The sequence below is a fragment of the Pelecanus crispus genome, chromosome 6 (genome assembly GCF_030463565.1).
Source record: "Pelecanus crispus isolate bPelCri1 chromosome 6, bPelCri1.pri, whole genome shotgun sequence".
Lineage (NCBI taxonomy): Eukaryota > Metazoa > Chordata > Aves > Pelecaniformes > Pelecanidae > Pelecanus > Pelecanus crispus.
This window is the reverse complement of record NC_134648.1, coordinates 57,602,864-57,621,261: the sequence shown is the minus strand read 5'-3', so window position 1 is coordinate 57,621,261 and position 18,398 is coordinate 57,602,864. Positions and strand designations below refer to the sequence as shown.

Here is an 18,398-nt window from a genome sequence, read left to right as displayed (position 1 = left end):
ACATCTCCCACTTAGGAATTCCCTCTTCCATGCAAATGCAGCTCCACTTGTCTGCGCATGGAGGTCTGACCTGTCCTCTGCTCCAGTAATCCCTGTGGGTAGGGCAGTAGCCGCTCTGTAGGTGCAGTTCTCTTGCTCTGTTCTGGGACCTGTTGAGCATAAAGCCTGCTGAAGGCTGGGAAGCAACAATTTAGGCTGTTTCTGTTGCCAGACATCAGTGTTGCAAACACTAACGTCTTGTTTCTTCTGGTCTAATGTGGAAGAAGATGCACTGGGAGCTATGTGGGAGGACATCTAATATTGTGTGAATCCTTTTACCTCGTGCAGGAACATCAGCAGGATGGTGGCAAGCTTTCTGCTGGTGGGCAGCTTTCTGCTGGTGGGCAAAAGCAGGATGGCTCTCCCCTGTAAAGACTTAAGCTGCTGAGAGTTAGAATAGTTACAAAACACCGTTGGTCCAGCTTCGCTAAGAGCCATGCTCTGCCTCTCACATGAGCACGTTCTTCCACATGAATTATCTCATGGAAACTGAGGGGGCTGCTGTGGAACTGAATTCTGCACAACAGAGTTCAGTAATTAACCCTCAAATTTTGCACTGCAAAAATATTTCAGTGATCAATAATAAAAAGGAAGAATATTTTAATTGACAAGAGACAATGACTGCTTAGCTGGCAGTAGCTGTAGGATGTGATCCAAAACCATTTAATGTCAATGGCTGTCTCTCTGTTCACTTCAGCAGAGCTGACCTACAGAGGGTTTTGTTATGATTCATCCTTATTAATCAAGTTTGGTATGGCAGTGCCTAAGGGTGAGCGTAGGATGGCTCTCCTCTATTGTGCAGGCACAAAGGAGGCCATCTGGGCAGCAGAGAGCTTACACTCTGAACAGAGAAGACACAAGAGCACACCAACAGAGCAAGCAACCATCACGCCTGCCCGCTGATTGGGAAGGGGCAACGAGAGAGGGAGGGGAAAATTAAAAGCTCAGAGCCTGGTCTGGAATAAAAGAGGTGGCAAAAGAAGAAATCCATAAGTGTTGATACTCCCATGTGATGGCTTGTGAGTTATTTGTCGTGGCAGTTGCTGGCCAATTCCCATTGTGTCTATATATCCCAGACTCACTCACATGCATTTGGATAACTTCTCCATGGTCTCAGCAGAACAAGTTAACTGAGGGCCTAAGCATCTGATCCTGAGCTCACCACCTTTAAAGGGCTTATATACCTCTAAGTTAAGCATGTGCTGAAGAGCTCTGGAAAGCCGTAGGGAGAGTTTTGTACTGTCTAGCTCTGGGAAGAGACAGAAAGTGTTTGTGATTCGTGTAGCCAATCTGGAATACACCACAAACACCAGATTAATCTAATTTGAAAGCTTTGAATTAAATCTGTTTAGTGTAGTGGAGCTTCCCACAGTTCCCCACCTTCTTTTTGTTTCCTGGTATATTTTCATTTGGGAAAGCTGCAGTGTGAATGTGTTCTCTGTGCTCGACTGAATCATGATACTGCTACATTTTTTGGTGTTATCATTAAAAAGGAAAGCCACAATAACATTAGGTTTTCTCCCTTGCTCCTTCAGATTGCCTTGAATGCATTCCTGTTTAGGTCTTAACCAAAACCTACCTACTTCTCTGTTTCTTTTCCTTTCAGCTTCTTTGAATGCAATGACTCAGCAGCTACAGGATGAATTTGACAGTAGCGTGGAGAATGCAGAAGCTTGGATGAAGGCCATCCAAGAGAGACTGAGGATCAATGACAACACCAGGGGACCTCGATCTGCCCTAGAAGCCAGACTGAGAGAGACGGAGGTAAGGGAAGAGTGATGTACCAGTTCAGAGGTGGCTGTCACTGCAGCCATTGTTACAGCAGTTATTGCTGTGAGCTCTGGAGTTTTCCATTAGGACACTACCAGCTGCCCCTGCTTGCTGGAATATTGGTCCTGTGTGGATGGGTTTACATCAGTACTCCTTCTAATTTTTCCATCTGCAAAATGTTTACAGACATTGTAGAAAAAGAGGATGGCAATTTGATATCACAGGCTTCCAAGCTTTTCAGATTGATTTGGAAGACTAGTAGCAGGTTTGGCAGGTTAAAATGTTTACACTCTCCCATGAGCATGCTCAAACCTGAAACAATTGAGCTGCTGCTTGAAATAACCAGGTAGTGATTTGCAGAAGTCCAGCATGTAGCACGTTGGTCCATCTGCTCCAGGACTCTGGCACTGGTAGAGAAAGATTGCAGTGTCCTAGTAATGGGCTGTTCTAGAGTAATCCCCTTGACCTTTTCCATAAACCCTGATGATAAGAGGGTTTACAGGTCCCCTTTATAATCTGTCTAATGAAGAGGTAAATGTTTTCATTTTTTTCTGTTCTTAATCTCTTGTATAACTCTTCTCACAGAGATGCCATTGCAGGTTGTGCCTGCTCTCTTACTGAGATTTCACATTCATTAACTTCAGTTTCATTAGATGTTATCTTGTTCTTGTAATCTCAGAGAATGAAACACTGTTTGTCCTATCTCTACCATTCATGATTAGAGGGAGTGGTGGTATTTCTATGATTAACACTGAAGCTATTTTTATACTTGTATTGCCTTTAATTCCAACTAGTCTGTTCTTCAAATTAAATGGCCAAATGCTTCCCATCATTATTTACCCAAAAGTCTTTCTTTTTGTGTGTCTACTCATGTTTGGACTGCTTCTTCTGAAGTTTAACAACTCAAAAAAAACCCCAAAAAAACAACCACATTGCAGGCTTAAATGGAGGATGAGGTAGTTTACATGATGGTACAGCAATGCCTTCAGCCTTTTTCCTTAACTGTGGCCCACTGGAGACTGGGTCTTGCCTCTGGCATAATATAGAGACTGTTTGTGGAGTGATGGATGATGGCTAGACGTGCATATCAGTCATGAAAATCTCAACTATTTCCTCTTGGCCTATAGATTTATTTCTGCCCTTAAATTATTTTCACCCTTTCCTTTTGTCTGGGAAGCTATGATACATACAGTCTCAAAAAACCTGCAAGAAACACAGGAACTTGAGTAGGGAGAGTGGTAGTTTGGCAAAGGGGGTGCATTCATGGTAGAGATAACCTGATACAAGGTTTAGAGGTTTGTGGTGATTTAATATGGCCTGAACTGAAGGCTGTTGTCTTCTGTGGGCTTTGGAGGAGGTCTATAACATGCACAAAATCATGTTAGAAATTTTTTTCAATTCATATTTTGGAAATTCATCATTCTAAAGAATAACAAGTGTCTGTTCTCTCTTCCTGTTTCTACCTTATCCACCTCCCTCATCCTGCCTCCTTTCTGGGCCTGGCTTCCCTGTCTAGCTCATGTCTTCTTGTGATGTGCTCACTGCTTCACCTATTGGCTGTTTTCAAATCCAGTGATCGTTTTTCAGCTCCTTTTTTGCATCTGGCTTGCATTTTTTTTCATGCTTCCTTCCTGTGGTTTATTTTCTGTTAATTTGTTAATAAAAATGCTAGCCAAAGGTAGCAATAATTTAAAAAACAGATCTGAAGAAGAAAAATGCCTGTACGTCCACTGCTTTCTCTCTGGCTGTTGTTTGCTTTCACTTGTTGGAAAAATGTCAGGCTTAGAATACAGCTTTACTTTTAGATTTTTCTTGTCGGGTGATAGCTATGGCTTTTATTTTCTTTCTCTGCCCTACTCTTTGCCCTGCTTTCCTGGATTCTTTTAATCACGCTTTTCATAGTAGGTAGTTCATCCAAACAGCTGTTTGTACGTCACGTGCAGATGTGCTGTGTACTTGCCAAAAGAACAGTCTTTTCCCAGAATGTGAGACTGGAAATCCAAAGGCCTGCGATTTGGTCTCACCTTTGCAATAACTGATGTGATATTTTTGAACAAATCCCATGGGCCTAGTCTTTCCAAAAGTAGTTGCTGATTTTGAACCTCTCAGCATTTTCATTGCAGAAGCATTTTCCTTCAAACTTGAGAGCCTGCAGTTTGCCAGGAGTTTGTGGAGGAGCAGCAAGAAAGCTAATCTGACGGTGTCAGAAATTTGGATAAAGTGATGCTGATATCTGACATCCAAATCAGGACATAATTAATCTGTTACATTTTACAGAAGTTGTGCTGATTTTCCATCTCTGGGTAGAGGAAGAGAATCTACTTAAAATTAGATGGCTTAACTTTCAGTTCCTGGCATTCCAACTTGTGTAAGATACACATTTTCACCAATTCATAGCTTAGCAATTTAGGGTCAAAGCATAAGTTGGTAGCAGGCAGAAAATTCCACGAGTTAATTTCTCTTGGCTTGTGTTCTGAGCCAACTTTTATTTGCAATAGGAAGCCTTTTTAATATGCTTCATGATTTCTTATAGTAGAGCTTAAAATTGAGATGTTGCAGTGTACCCCATGGAGATTGCTTCTACACGCTTTGGCAAGCGGGGGAGAAAAACTGGCATGTGGCAACATAGTGCTATAACTTTATAACCGCAATGGAAACACAGCCACACAGCCGCAGGTATTTGATAGAAGATGATCTGGTTTTTGTAGCTAACTTGTTTTTCAATTGCGGTGTGGTTTTCAATTCAATTCAGTCCTTTAGGATGTTTAAGAATAAACATATCTGAAGAGAAGTTTATATTTTCTGTTCAGGAGAAGGTTTGCAGCAGGGACTTTGTGATTCCTGAGTAAAAGTAAAGTTTAAATGGCAACAGTTACGCTTGCTTTCTTGTCATGCTTTCAGTCTCATTTGTTTTTCATAGAAAATACGTGCGCTGGAACCAGAAGGCAGCTTGAAAATGGACTTGATTCTTGCAAAGGCAGATGCTGCTCTTCGCAGCATTGGTGAGGATAAGAAGCGCAAGGTACTCTCTAAACTGAAAGACATTAAAGCCTTGTGGGAAGAGACAGCCATATACATTACTCACTGTCACAGGTAAGACAAACGTACTCTTTGCACAAGACTGCTATTTGGTGTGTTGAGGCAGTTGTCTCAGTGCTTTCATAAAGTGCTTCCTGCCTTTCTCTGTCTGGATTGTAGATGGCAATCACTGCTAATCCCAGTCCCGTGAGCGTGTGGGGGACTGTGTGGGGAGAGAAGGTCAGTGGGACCTCAGTGCTCTCTCCCTTCACAGCCAGCCCATCTCATGGTCTTGAATGATGAGTTCTGCCAGGCACAGGGACCTTGTGCAGAATAATTCCTCCCAGAGCAGGGAGGACCTGGGAAGTGAATCCTGACCTTCTGAAGTCAGAGCAGCTTAAAATTGCTGAGAACCTTGTCCTTTGCTTTGAAGGCCTTTTGAGCTTGCCAGTTTCCACTGATCCCGTCATAATTTCATCTAACTCATCTCTCTTGCTTTCCCCAACAGCCGTATTGAGTGGGTCTGGCTGCACTGGAGTGAGTACCTGAAAGCCCAAGATGAGTTTTACACATGGATTCACAACATGAGGGTGACCTTGGAGCCTGACATTGAGTTGCAGCTTGGCTTAAAGGAGAAGCAGTGGCAGCTGAGCCATGCTCAGGTTCTGTTGAATGATGTCTTAAATCAGTCAGTCCTGCTGGAAAGGCTGCTAGAGGAAGCTGCTTCCTTGTTCAACAGGATAGGTGACCCCAGCGTTGATGAGGATGTTCAGAAGAAAATGAGGGTGGAATATGAAGGAATCAGGGAAGAAGCTCAGGTACACCTATAAAGAATGGGAGGTGACCAATATACAGTATTGTTTGCTATCTGCTTCTTGAGTGATTACCTGGTAGGGCTGCAAAAAGAAACAGAGATGAGGACCCCGGTTCTTTCAATCAGTGGACTGTTTACAACAGTCATCATGTCCCAAGATAAGCTGTTAATTGGGATGCTCTCACACTGTACTTTATAGTATGTTGTTGTCAAGTAACTGAAGGCTGCTTGCTATGATCTAGTGAATATTGGTTTAAGTCATCTCTGTATAAAGTTTGAATTGTTCCTCATCTTTCAGTGCATTAGTGATCCTTGTATAACCAGATGCAAAGTGCCCATTCCCAGACCCAGAGAATTTTACATGCATGCACCCTGTTGGAGGCTGTAGCGTTGGTCCAGATCCAGAGCTCCACTCCCTGCCTCCAGAACTGGGAAACACGGAGGTGGGAGTCAGCTGTGGCCCAACACTGAACTCAACTAGCCAGTTCCAGTATCTAAAAGATTTTCATGGCACACAGATGCTAATCCTTGCCTGATGGTAATCTTACAGCTTGAACAGTTGTTAGATAGGCTGGTGTAAGACATCCTAGTTCGTATTTCAGTGCTGGTGATTTCCTTTGACCCTATTCCTAAAGATTAAAGATTAAGGTAAAGATTAAAGGTAAAGATTTCAGATAAGGCTTATACTTTTCACTTCTAAAACTTAGATGAAGACAGGATTGGACCATGTGGCACGGCTGAAGGGCAGACATCTGCAGATGGGTGGAAGAATTCAGTTTCTTACTAGCCTATATCAATAGAAATGCTCAAAGGGATATTTGAAATATATATAGACACATCTATCACAAGCATATAGAGATTAAAATCTAGTCGTTGTCTCACAGTGGCTTCCAGGAATTCCATAAGCTGGAATTACCTGATGCAAATACAAATCATTTTCATTGCATTGGCTCTGCTATCTGCCTCTGTCATAATGTTGCCTTCTATTTCTTCCCACAAACTGTGTCCCAGCCCAGAACTGGAGCCTGACAGTGATGTATGCTCGCCTGCCCTGGGTGCTGTCATACAAAGTTAACTTCAGACCACACTGGAAGAACAACAACATTGGGATGCTCATGCCATTGCTCTGCTTGCTCCACGGATACTTTTTCTGTTTTAAAAAAACCCACCTGAACCCCAAAACAACAACAACCCCCCCCCCCCCCCCCCGAGCTGGCACCTTTCATGAGCATGAAATTCAGATAATTTTTAGGTATAAAGATAAAACTGCTGCTAATGAGTCTCTCCAAAAACCAGAGCACATTTGGAAATTCTGTAACTGCAGCTACCACAGAGAGGCTGTAAAGCCACCAACAGACTTGCGCCTCAATGTTGGTTACTTATTTTTAAAGATAGATCTCTTTGTTACAAGGCAACTGGATTTACGAATAAGAAGGTTCCTGGGAATTCAGGTGTTGTCTATTTAGATTGCCATTTAAAATTCTCATTCACTCCCTTCTAACTAAGATTTGTCTTTGGTTTTGAAGCAGGAGACAGTCATTAGCTATTTTAATAAGGCAGTTCTTTCAAACAAGTCATTTGAATACTGAAAGCCAGAATGTGACCTCTCTGAGACTGGTTTTACATAATGTAATTTTTCTAACTGACTTGGATACATGCTGGTGTAAATGAGATCAGGAAGTGGCTTATAGAACTTAGACAAAATATGTCTTTATGTCTCTAGCCAACTGAAATGCTAGAAAAAGCTTTTCTTTGGCATTGGTTACGAATACCACATTTCATAGAAGGATGGAGTGAGAGAATCCAGCTAAGAAATCCCTCTTCCAGGAGGTATGGAACAAAGAAGGGAGTTGGGAAGCCTTGGATTTTGCAGCTGAAGTAAATGCAGAGTTCATTAGCTAATGCCAAGGTTACAGGCACCTTGGGAATCATGTTGGAAAGTATAACACTAGTTAGAGAAACCCTACCACCTCTTCCAACAGGAGGAAGGAATGAATGAAAGAGACGCAGGAGTTGTAGGAGGATTGCTCCAGCCCCTCATGGGATGAGAGGCCAGGCTAAATGTGACTTGCCAGCTGAATGCCAGCTGAATGCCTGAGCTGCCTCTCGGAGGAGGCTCACTGGTGTTTGTAGATTACACTTGAGTTTGAAGAGCATTTTTAGATCCCGTGCAGTTGTCCAACTCCGTCAGAAGGCAAGCTCTTAGACAGTGTTTCTTAAATGGTTTGCCTGTGACATTGCTTCTCTGGTATGAGCAAATGGTGGGCTTTTTTTCTTCCTTAGTGCTAACATGTGCCCTTATCATTCCCAAATTTTAAAAGCACATAACTTGCTTTTAATTACATTGAAAGGGATATTTTTAGATGTGTTTTCCTTTGCCTAGTAAAACAACAATATACAGAGGTAGATGATTCTGAGTTTTAGCGTAAATAATGACTGAACATGTTAAGAAAAGTTATGATATACAGTATGTTCATATGGAGTCAAATGTATCAAATATGTCTGAGCACATCAAATGAATTTGTCCATGTGGTCTCTGTTAACTGAAAGCTAGATATTTATAATGCCAACCCTCATGTACCCTAGAGCTAAGACTAAAAGCACTGGGAAGGGCTACAGGAGCTTTTTGTACTCTACTTGAGATGCCACAGAGGGATTTAAGGCAGAAACTTCCTTTATGTGCTCTAGATTGCCTTCCAGAGGAGGCTCCTTTGCCTTTGCTGACTGTAAGGGGGAGCCTAGGGGAAAAGGGTTTCCTGTGCCTCTGTCCACCCTCCCTTGAGTACCCAGGGCTGGGCATATCCTGCCCAGACACATCTCTTCCTCTGCAGCCTGTGGCAAACACATTCTTTTCCTGTCAGTGCTCTCACTCTTTCCAGGGCTGTGTCCTTGCTTAATGTCTCCTCGTATTAACCAAGTGCATGTGGAGATGGGAGTTTAATACTGTCCCGCTCCCTGAACAGCTAACCTAACAGAAGCAAGTGATACCATATTTTCCATCCTTAGAAAGTTTCCCTACCTAACCTCTTGGGGGGCGGCGGGCTCAGCCAGCTCTTTGTAAGCCTTTTGTTTGACAGCTAGCACAGTCTGTCCAGATCCATGGCATCTCTTCCTTGACCTCACGAACCAGCAGGAGTACCCAAAGTGTGTGCTCCTTTGTTTTGGCTGAATAGCCTGGCCAGGGGTGGGTCATTTTGACTTCCTTTATAACCTTGTATATATTAGCATAAGACTTTTGAGTTTAATAGCAGCTCTGCTTTGTTATTCTGACTTGCTCCCTTTGGAGCTTCTGTCAGTTCAACAAATTAGGCTAATTCCCTGGAATCAGTAAGTTTGGGCTGACTTGTTTCACTTTGATGTTTGGCCCATATACACCTTATAAGATTGCATTCTTCAAGTCCCTAACTTGAGGTCAAGGTGAGAATCATGTAACCTGTATGCACCTCTGCAGATTTGAGAATGAAGGCAATGGGATTTAGCAAACAAGTGAGGTGTTCTGCTGGATACATCTTGGCCACAGAAGTCTGCAGTCATAATTCTACTTTTTGGTCTCATCCAAACCCCTGTTTGCATAGGTGGTGCTAAGTGGGCAGCATTTCATCCTCCATGGGAAATGGTTGCCCCTTAGCTGTCCCTCTTTTGTCCCAAAGCAAGTCAGCTAACTTTAGGGGTTTCACTCTTGATTTGCAGAAGTCAGCAGAGATTGCAGTGGCAGGGTAGAAAACACAGACTGGTGTGGTGCTGTCTGGAGAGTGGTGGCTTTGTACTGCACTAGGGGCATAACGTGTCTCAAAGGTGAAGGGCAGAGTCCTAGAGGGACCACCACCGCACAGCACATGGGAGATCCCATGGTGACTGATGCTTATGCCACCCTTCTGCTGGCCTGGCTGGCTGGAGAAAGGCTGACAGGACGGTAGTGGCTCACTGCCACCTCAGACAGATTGATGGGTGTGGGGACATGCCCAGAGCCTCACAGAGACAAGGGAAACACAGAGGGGACTTTGAAACTCTGCCCACCATTGCAGCTATCACCCTGCTCTCTGTGGAGGGCAGCTGGGATGAAGCTCTGCTCAGAGGCACGGGATGTGTCCCATATTACGCAAAATGAAACTCAGCCTGTTGTCTGTGACGGCAAAGCCTTTCAAGGGTGCTGCAAGCACTAAATGGATTGCACAAAGAACAATTTTTTTCTAATGTAACCATGCTGTACCTCAGTTGCTCTCCATGCCAACTGGTGAAGGGCAAGAAAAAAACAGTGTGATTTTGTAGGAAATAATATTAGGTTGAATATTATACTAGTGTAACAACAGAGCAGGATTCCTCGTGATTTGTGTAAAATTCCCTTCAGCAAGGCATAAACTTCAGCTGACAAACAAGGATAGTTGGAACAAATGTGACTCTGCCTTGTTTTGAGGGGTGCCAGACTGGATCAGTGGGGAGCAAGTCATGATGTGCAGGCCCCTGTAAGTTCAGGGATTGTCAGCTATAGGGTGCACACACAGTAACTCAGAAAATGAAGCCTGCTTCCCATAGGCCTAAATTTGCTTCCAGGGTCTGCAATACCACCAGAGGATAGTTTGTGATCTGCTAATTGAATAAGTATGAAAGTTCCTGGGCTACATGATTGAAGATGATGGTCACTTTCCATACAGCCTGCTTAAATAATGAACACTTTAAAACAATGTGCATGCCCCTAGCACAGTCTCTCTTATTCTCATTTTAACAGATAGGCAAAGTCAGTCTGTTGTGTGCTCATATTTATTTTTAACCAGCATGAGGTTAACCAGCATAACTGCTTGTCTCCCAGAGTCCAAACCAGAAACAGTCTTCTATGTCTTGTCTTTTTCTAATGAGAGGATAGGAAGTTTTGGAAAGGGGAGGCTAGAAATTCACCTGAGAGGACCTTGCAGTTTGTCTCCTTGGAGATTAGCCACTGAGAGCCTGCAGGGGAGGGGACAAGATGGGGCCAAGCCTTTATGTTCTTTTGTATCCTGTTTCTTGAGGTGAACTGTAAATTCCTGTGGAGGCCAATTGCTATCGGGGCTCATGGAAAGGGACTCTTTATAAGTTCCTGGTTAGCGTAAAGGAAAAAGAGCCAATTAAGTACTGTCCTCATGGCTTCTGATGTCTCTTGTTACAGAACAGAGTGAACCTGCTTGAAAAGATAACCAAGGAACATGAGCAGTACAGCGCTAACGTCAAACAGTTTCAGTCATGGCTGAATGGTGTGACAGAAAGATTAACCTACTGCATTGGAGAAGCAACCAAGTCTTCAGCGGAGGCCAAGTTAAAGGCACTGAAGGTCCTTAAACAGTATCATTCTGGCAAGGAGCCAGGATTGTGTGTTCTCCATGCCTATATATGTTTCTCAAACCACGCAAGGGTGTACTTGAGAAAAGAATTATGCAAACAAAATAAGGTGGTGGTTGTAACATGGGCTAGGGGTAGCATTGTATCAGGTCCTAAAACTGTTAGTACATATTGTTCTCCCAAATGTAGCATGAGTCACAGGATGGTCTGCTTCGTTTTTCTTAAAGCCTGATCTCCTGTGGTTATGTGATTCTTTGAGAATATTGCCCTTTAAACTTGTTTAAATGAATGGTATTTGGTAAACGTGATCCAGACAGAGCCTGAAGGCTCACAGGTTTTGGGAGTTTAGAGCTGGTGATAAAAATACCAGTTCTGAGAACAGTATCCAGTATTTTGGTGCCACTGCTTAAACTGTGCAGCTTTAAATCTCTGAGAGCTGATTACTGGTATTTCTTACTGCCTGCAGCTCCTGTTTTCTTTGTCAGGGACCTCAGGTGACAAGCATTTTTGAAAATCAAGCCAATATTTTCAGAATCGTGACAGTTAGTATTACTCAGAAGGCAGTCAAATGAGGCACTTGAAAAAAGATATACTTTGAAATAACAAATGAAGTAGAAAATATGTACAACCAGGAGAGATGGTCTTATTTTCCTGCTGCTTTCACCTTTTTCCCCCACTTCCCGTTCTCGCAGCTAATCTTTATTTGACTTCTTTCTGCAGGAAATTGCCAAAAACATTAGGAGCGGTGGAAAGAAATGGAAGCACCTTGAAAATCAGTGTGCAGAAGTGATTCAGAATACCTCCCCACTTGGAGCTGAGAGAATGAAGGATGAACTTGAAGAGCTAAGAAAAGCCTTGGAGAAGTTGAAACTGCTGAGTAGTGAGGAGGAGGAGAGATTGCTCAAGATCCAACAATCAGAAAGTGCCTACAAGTCCCAGGCCAGACAATTAGAAGCAGATGTCCAGGAGCTGAAAAAAGATCTACAGAGACTAGAAAATGACCTGGACCCTGGGGAAGGGGAGAAGACTGAAGATGAGTTTGTAACTCTGTGGAGAAAATGCAATGTGAGTTGTTACCCTTTCTTTGCCTAAAATCAGCAGTCATAGATTGAATATGTATAGTCACATCCAACAGGTGCCTGTCCTATTGGTTAAAGGTGGCAAGGAAAAAGAATGAGCACGTATAAAACAGACTGAGGAAAATGTGAATAGCAACAATGGAATCAACTATTCTAACCTTTATCTCACTCTGCACAGAGGGAGCAGGATTGGAGGATGTGTTGGAGTTTGTGTCTTGAGTTCAAAGGGACCATATGCAAAAAGAGCACAATACAGAGCACACAACACAATTTGCTCTCCTTAAAAAGAATCAGGAAAAATAATACCTCACTGTATATACATACAGACACACACACACACAAATACACATATTTCTGGGGTATTTGGTAAGACCATTTCTATAGTGTATCGTTCATCTGTGTAAGGTGTGTACCTGTATTCCTTTACTGTCAGACACACCTTCATTCCTCAGAAGTCCCAAGTTTGTAGCAATCCAGGATTTACACCAAAATCAGTCTGTTGCAACAATGAGTGCAAAAAGTTTGTAACATATAAAGTAGGTAAGAATCTTTACCACTCATTTCCTCTTGAGGGTTGGTTTTGCATTTATTATCTCTTCTCAGAATACCTTTTGTTGCTATTTGTATGTCTAGAACTCAGCAGGACTAGCTGGTCAAAGTATGTGCAGAAAGGATCTACAAAACACAGACTGGTTCAATCCAGCTACATTTGCGTGGTTTTTTGTTGGTTTTGTTTCCCTACATCACCCTAGAATTAACATTCTGTATATATGAGTGTTTGAGAAAGATCTATTCATGCAAACAGACATGGTTAAGAAGAAATACATCTCATGTTATATACTGCGATCAGTGAACTGAAACTGGGCATGTTTGTGATTCTCTGTTTGAACAGTGAACCCTGCAGATGAGATGCAGAGGCTAGGCAGTGTGAGGAGAGGAGAGAGAGCCTGCACGAACAAAACTGCTCCTGAGAATGTTTTCTGCCTTAGTAAAGTCCATATTCATTACAACAGGAAAAAAGGCAGCAGAAAGGGGACTTGTGAATACCTTGAGACACAGCCTTATCTCTTCATTTCATGTGCCGGACACTACATGAGGTGTGATCTGTTCATTATTTTTATGATTAAGGCAACGAGAGCAGCTCTGGCTGCAGAAGAGTCCAAGATTGAGAGGCTGAAGGCTCAGCTTAAGGAACTGCTACGGTTTTCCCAAGATGTGCAGCCGCATGCTGAGAGTGTTGTCTCTGCAATACAGCAGTATCAAAGGTAGTGGGAAGTCTGAGGGGGGGTGGGGGGGGGGATCTTCTCTCAGACATTGAAGGGATTGACAAGGGCCTAAGAAAAAAGTGATATGCCAGCTGATTGTAGGTGACGGGTAGAAAAGAAAGGCTTTTGCTAATTACATCCGCTTCCACATTTCAGTAAACCTGTAATTTTAGCCAATTGCTAGGAGCTGCAGGCTGCTGGCCATTTTCAAACAATGATCTTGCATCATTAATGTTGTGTATGGTTTGACGAAAATTAGATTGTTGGCAGCTAATTTGATCTTCTTAGCATTTAATAACAATAATTTATGTATTTTGCTTGCCTTTCATGACAGCAACTAGAAAATCAGGACAGGAGCTGTAGTAGTAAACGGTTCAGAAGAATTATGGCCCTCTCCTGTTGACTTTGTTGTGATGACTCATCAGCCTTAGCAATTATTTGGCAGACTTTATTCCTCTTCTCCTGACGGCGTAGATGCATGATTCCTGTTTCCAACTTGCCTTGGGTAGGAAACTCTGAAAGTTTAGCCTCTCCCCAGACTTCAGTGTTTCCGTTTCCAGGCTGGCTGGAATCAGGAAGTAAAGAAGCTGCAGAGAATTTTGCAAACTAGAAGAAAGGAGCATTTTTTTTTTAAGGAAAAAGAAAGGTCAGTTTTTTTACTGTATCCAAGCTTACTTTCCTCTGTCCAGTGCACAGTATGCTGTCCTGCTGGAAGGGTTATAGGTCATTATGGGAAAGAATTTCAGTTTAAAAACTAACAAGTAAACGATGTCGAAAGAGGAGCAGAGAAGGCAGGAGAATTTGCCTCTGAGTAGAAAATGGCAACTGCTCTTTTGCCAGCTTCTCTCCGAAGCTTCTTTGTGAAGTCTGGCAGCTTCACGCTGAGCCTGGCAGTGGCAGCAGTGCAAATGGCAAAGGACATGTAATGTCAGAACTTTCTATTTGTGGAGCTTTTGGCCTCTGCAAGCTTGCCTTTCTTTAGCTCCGTAACGTCCCAGTGACACAGGTAAGATTATTGTTTCTGTTTTTATAGAAAGACAGTATTAATCTTGAGTGGCATTGCTCTTGCCTGACTGTGTGGTGAATTTGCAGGACACTGTTCCCATATGAATATACAGTTTGGGCTGCATTCTGCCATATCAAATAGGATTCTGCAAACTGGGAGGTCAGGAAGGCTGAGAAAAACAGGAGGCAGCTGCGTGGGGTGTGTCACTGCTAGGCCTTGTTACTCAGCTGTATTTTGGAATAAGCCTTTAAAAGAGAAGCCTGGATATTTAATGAACATGTGCTGATTTTATTTTTTTTCCAATATATTTATACACACATATATAGCTGTGTGTGTATCTGTATACATATATACAAAAACACAAAGCTTTTATCAGAATCACCTATATCTAAACATAAATACAAGTGGTTCTGCAAAATTTTAAGAATTCATATCTGAAAAAAATGTATTTTCCTCTTTTCATAGGTAACATAGGGCAATCAAAGATTTCTTAATGTACTTTTTTAAAGGAAGAAAGACTTGGTAATATGTAAAACAATACAGGCAACTGCAGTTAAATTGTAGACACTCTTGGCTTGTTCTTCCCGTCAGCCAGTGAGACTGCTCTGATAACATGATTTGTTCAGTCACGCTGGTGATAGCAGCCAAGAAAGATCACATAGAAAAGACAACCACTGGCTGCTAGAAAGGCAAAGTAGTTCCTGATACACAGTTGCACAAGAGACAAATGTGTCTTACGGTGTCTAAATAAAGTTTTGTCAGATGTCTCTGACTGGCAGAGCAGCTGTCAGTACGCAACACCAGGCTCAGACAGTAAAAAAGACTGAGGCTTTTGTGTTGGATACAGTTTACACGAGTATTGTGTTGATTCATGTCTTGATGAATAGGATGTTTGGACTTGGATTTCTTCATAATCCTTCTCTCAGCTGTCACTTTATCCTTGCAGTGTTAGAGGCAAGATGTCTAAAATGAGCACTGATGCAGAAGCCCAACTGAGAAGACTCTTCCAAAATCCCCTGCAAGATTTTGAACAGTGGAAGCCATCGGTCCAGATGCTCCTGGAGACTCCGGAGCCAGTGCTGGCTCACATTGAGGTAGCAAACCTGTCACTAAGTTCAGAAACTGATACTCAGTTTGTATTTGCTCAAGCTGTGCCAGCAGCTGCCTGCATACAGCTGCCGGACAGCAGCAGCTGGAAGGGCCTTTCCAGTATGGGAGGAAACCCCACAGTACGGCGGTCAATACTTCGCTTTAGCTGTAGCAGAATGTCTTACTTTCTGCCCTCCATTTGGTTAACTGGAGTTGTCAACTGAGTAGGCTGAATTAAAGTGCTAGGTATCTTTAACAGTGATGATAATATTGTTTAGCGTTAGCCCAGATCTCCCTGGATGGGAAGTCTGTGGACTCTGTTAAGAAGTGTGTAGTAATATAGTCATGGATTATAATGCATGATTTCTGCATGTGCCCAGGAAGGTGTTTTTGTTACTTTGTCATCCCTGTGATCTCCAGAATAAATGTGTCTGTGAACAGGGATGGAGTTTATCCTCGGGATGAGCATTCAAGCTGTCCTTTCTGTTGGTTGTTTAGGCCTCTCCTCTGCACAGACAACTCTTTCCATAGTACAGCTTTCCTCTATTTCTGTTCACAAAATGGATGCAGCCCTGGTGCTTCTAACATTATCAGGAAGACTTTTCCTTTAACTGGGCACTGTCCAGGTACCTTCTGTTACCCCTTGTCGGCCCAGCATGCTGTTTGTACCTGACTTTGTCATACTGCTTTTGTTGTGTGACTTGTGTGAGAATAATATGGTTGTATGATTTTTATTTTTATGTCTTTGGTATGATTTCACTGGAAGAATTTTTCTCCTTTAGGCTGCTCTAGCTGAAAGCTCCCAATTCAAAGAGAAGTTGATGACATTACAGCTGAAGAAAGATTTACTAAGCAATGTCCTTGGTGAGGAAAAAGCAAAGTCTTTCCTGCAAGAAGTAGCTGAAGCTTCAAAGGAGAGAGAAATTCTACACAAAAGTCTGCTGCAAAGCAAGAGCAAACTCCAGGTGAGCTTGAAAGCCCATATAAAGTCTTTGCCTGTGGCAAAGACAATGATCAATCTTGTACTAAACCAGTTTTATAGATACAAATTTAGTAGTAACCAGCTGTGCCTAATCCCTTTTCCTAGGTTGATCAAATATTCAAATACATTTGTGGTCTATTGCATAACGTAGCTTGGTGTTTGTTCTGAGTATGAAGTGGACATTGGCAAAAGATAATGACAAGGGATAGATTTTGAATGCTGGATTTCTTCCTCTTTCTCCATCTAGAATCTGATATCACAGCATGAGGACTTTGACGCTGGTTTCACACCTTTGCAGAAGAAATTATCTGCCATCAAAGCCAAATTAGATCTAGAGAAGGAACCACAGCCTGACCTCTTGGGTAAAAAGACACAACTCCAGAGACTCCAGGTACATTACAGCAATGTTTGACCATGATATCCTCAGTTAACTGTGGTCCTGTTTGTTCATATTGTATTAGCATTAGGGATTCAGTATCTTGTCCCCTCAATTGATTGTGTTAGATAATTTCATTTGGTCCAGTTTATAAACATGGAGTAGGTGAAATTGAAGCAGTGCAGCTGAAGAACTGGCAAACTGGGCTTGAGGGAAGGAACAAGCAGCTGGAAGCTGTTGGTGCCACACCTTCTTGGGCTAGTTTTATTGCTAAAGAAAATGTATCCTGATACTTCCCGCTAAGCATGAACCTGCACAAGATAACCTGAACCAACCTAAGTCCCTCCAAAAGCAGGGAGTTCCCATTGTCCCACCTCCTTCTGCATCCCCTGCTTCCCACTCTTTACCTTGTCACAGCTTTGACACGTGCTGGATTTACTCCACAGGCTAATTCAGCTGGGCAAGATAAGAAAAAAATAATAAACAGAAAAAGATGATAGTTTTCCACTTGGTTAGCGTTTTGAACTGGTTCAGCAAAGGGTCCAACATACAGTAGAGCCTGCAGAAGGCATGCATTGGGACTACATAGCTGGGAAGGAGGAGAGAAGAGCAGGAGAGGAAGAGAGAGGGGATGTGGCTCTTCCTTATCACCATGGTGAGCTACGGAGATTCAGCTTTATGGTGTCACTTCACCCTTGGTGACCACAAGGGTGTTATCACCATAGTTCTTTGCAGTACTTAGCTAATTATACTGTGTCTCCTCTGGCAGCTTCTCAGCAACTTGTCATCTTTGTTATCAACTGGCAACATGTAAGAATGTCCAAGCATTTTGTTTGGAAATGTTTACTTCTAGACATCAAAAAAAATTAATTTTCTTAATGACAATGAATCTTCCTCCCCCCAGCCCCTGCTGTCAAATGAAACTACTTTTAGTGTATGTTTTGTGGAAGTTCATGCCACATCTAGCACATTACCCATATGGAATCTGTCTTTTCCTCTGCAGATGATCCAAGATGACTTGGCAGAGCTTGCGATTCAAATGGAGGAGGTAGAGAAGCTTGTTCAGTCAAATACCACACATAGGCATGAAATGAACCAACTTTTGTCTGACACTCAGGCCCTGAAGAGATCATTGGAGGTAACATAAGGAAGAGTTTTTAGTTCCCTAAGGAGTTGTCAGTTGCCACTATTTAAAACTATAAAAAAAAATCTTTGAGCATATGAGTTTATATGCGTTGAGTGACAGATATTTTCATTTCAGGGGAAGAAGGCACTGAATTCTTATGACTATGATAACTCTTCCAGGATTCTCTGATTGTCTGTAATGTGATTTTCCCTTTGGGATAGGATACCATCCACAAAGATTTTATATCTATATAAATTATTTATGGAGCGGGCCTGAGATTTCTGACGAAAAGACCTCATAGTTATGTTATCATGGAGGTGCTTGGACTTCTTCACAGATTCCTGGATAGTGTTTTTGTATCAAACTGTTTGGTTTTTTTATAGTTTTGTGACCTAGAAGTTAATGAGAGAAAAGTGTTGCAATTGCATAATTACTTGTTTTGACCTGATGCACTTTGTAGCTTGTAAACATAGCTATAAAAGGACCTTCCAAAGCAGTCTCAGAAGAAAAGCTTATAAAATTAC

The 18,398-nt window shown here is 42.3% G+C and overlaps 1 protein-coding gene across 5 annotated transcripts in view; it reads left to right on the top strand.

Annotated features, from left to right (window-relative positions):
• The window catches only part of SYNE3 (spectrin repeat containing nuclear envelope family member 3), an 84,329-nt gene that overhangs the window by 35,158 nt on the left and 30,773 nt on the right, over positions 1-18,398 (top strand). For all 5 annotated transcript variants that reach the window (XM_075712172.1, XM_075712175.1, XM_075712173.1 and 2 more), the window contains exons 2-11: positions 1,646-1,803; positions 4,730-4,902; positions 5,336-5,645; positions 10,782-10,943; positions 11,672-12,016; positions 13,159-13,295; positions 15,248-15,395; positions 16,173-16,355; positions 16,620-16,763; positions 17,752-17,886. In XM_075712172.1, coding sequence (XP_075568287.1) covers positions 1,646-1,803; positions 4,730-4,902; positions 5,336-5,645; positions 10,782-10,943; positions 11,672-12,016; positions 13,159-13,295; positions 15,248-15,395; positions 16,173-16,355; positions 16,620-16,763; positions 17,752-17,886 — 1,895 coding nt within the window. The remainder of the gene's footprint in view (positions 1-1,645; positions 1,804-4,729; positions 4,903-5,335; positions 5,646-10,781; positions 10,944-11,671; positions 12,017-13,158; positions 13,296-15,247; positions 15,396-16,172; positions 16,356-16,619; positions 16,764-17,751; positions 17,887-18,398) is intronic.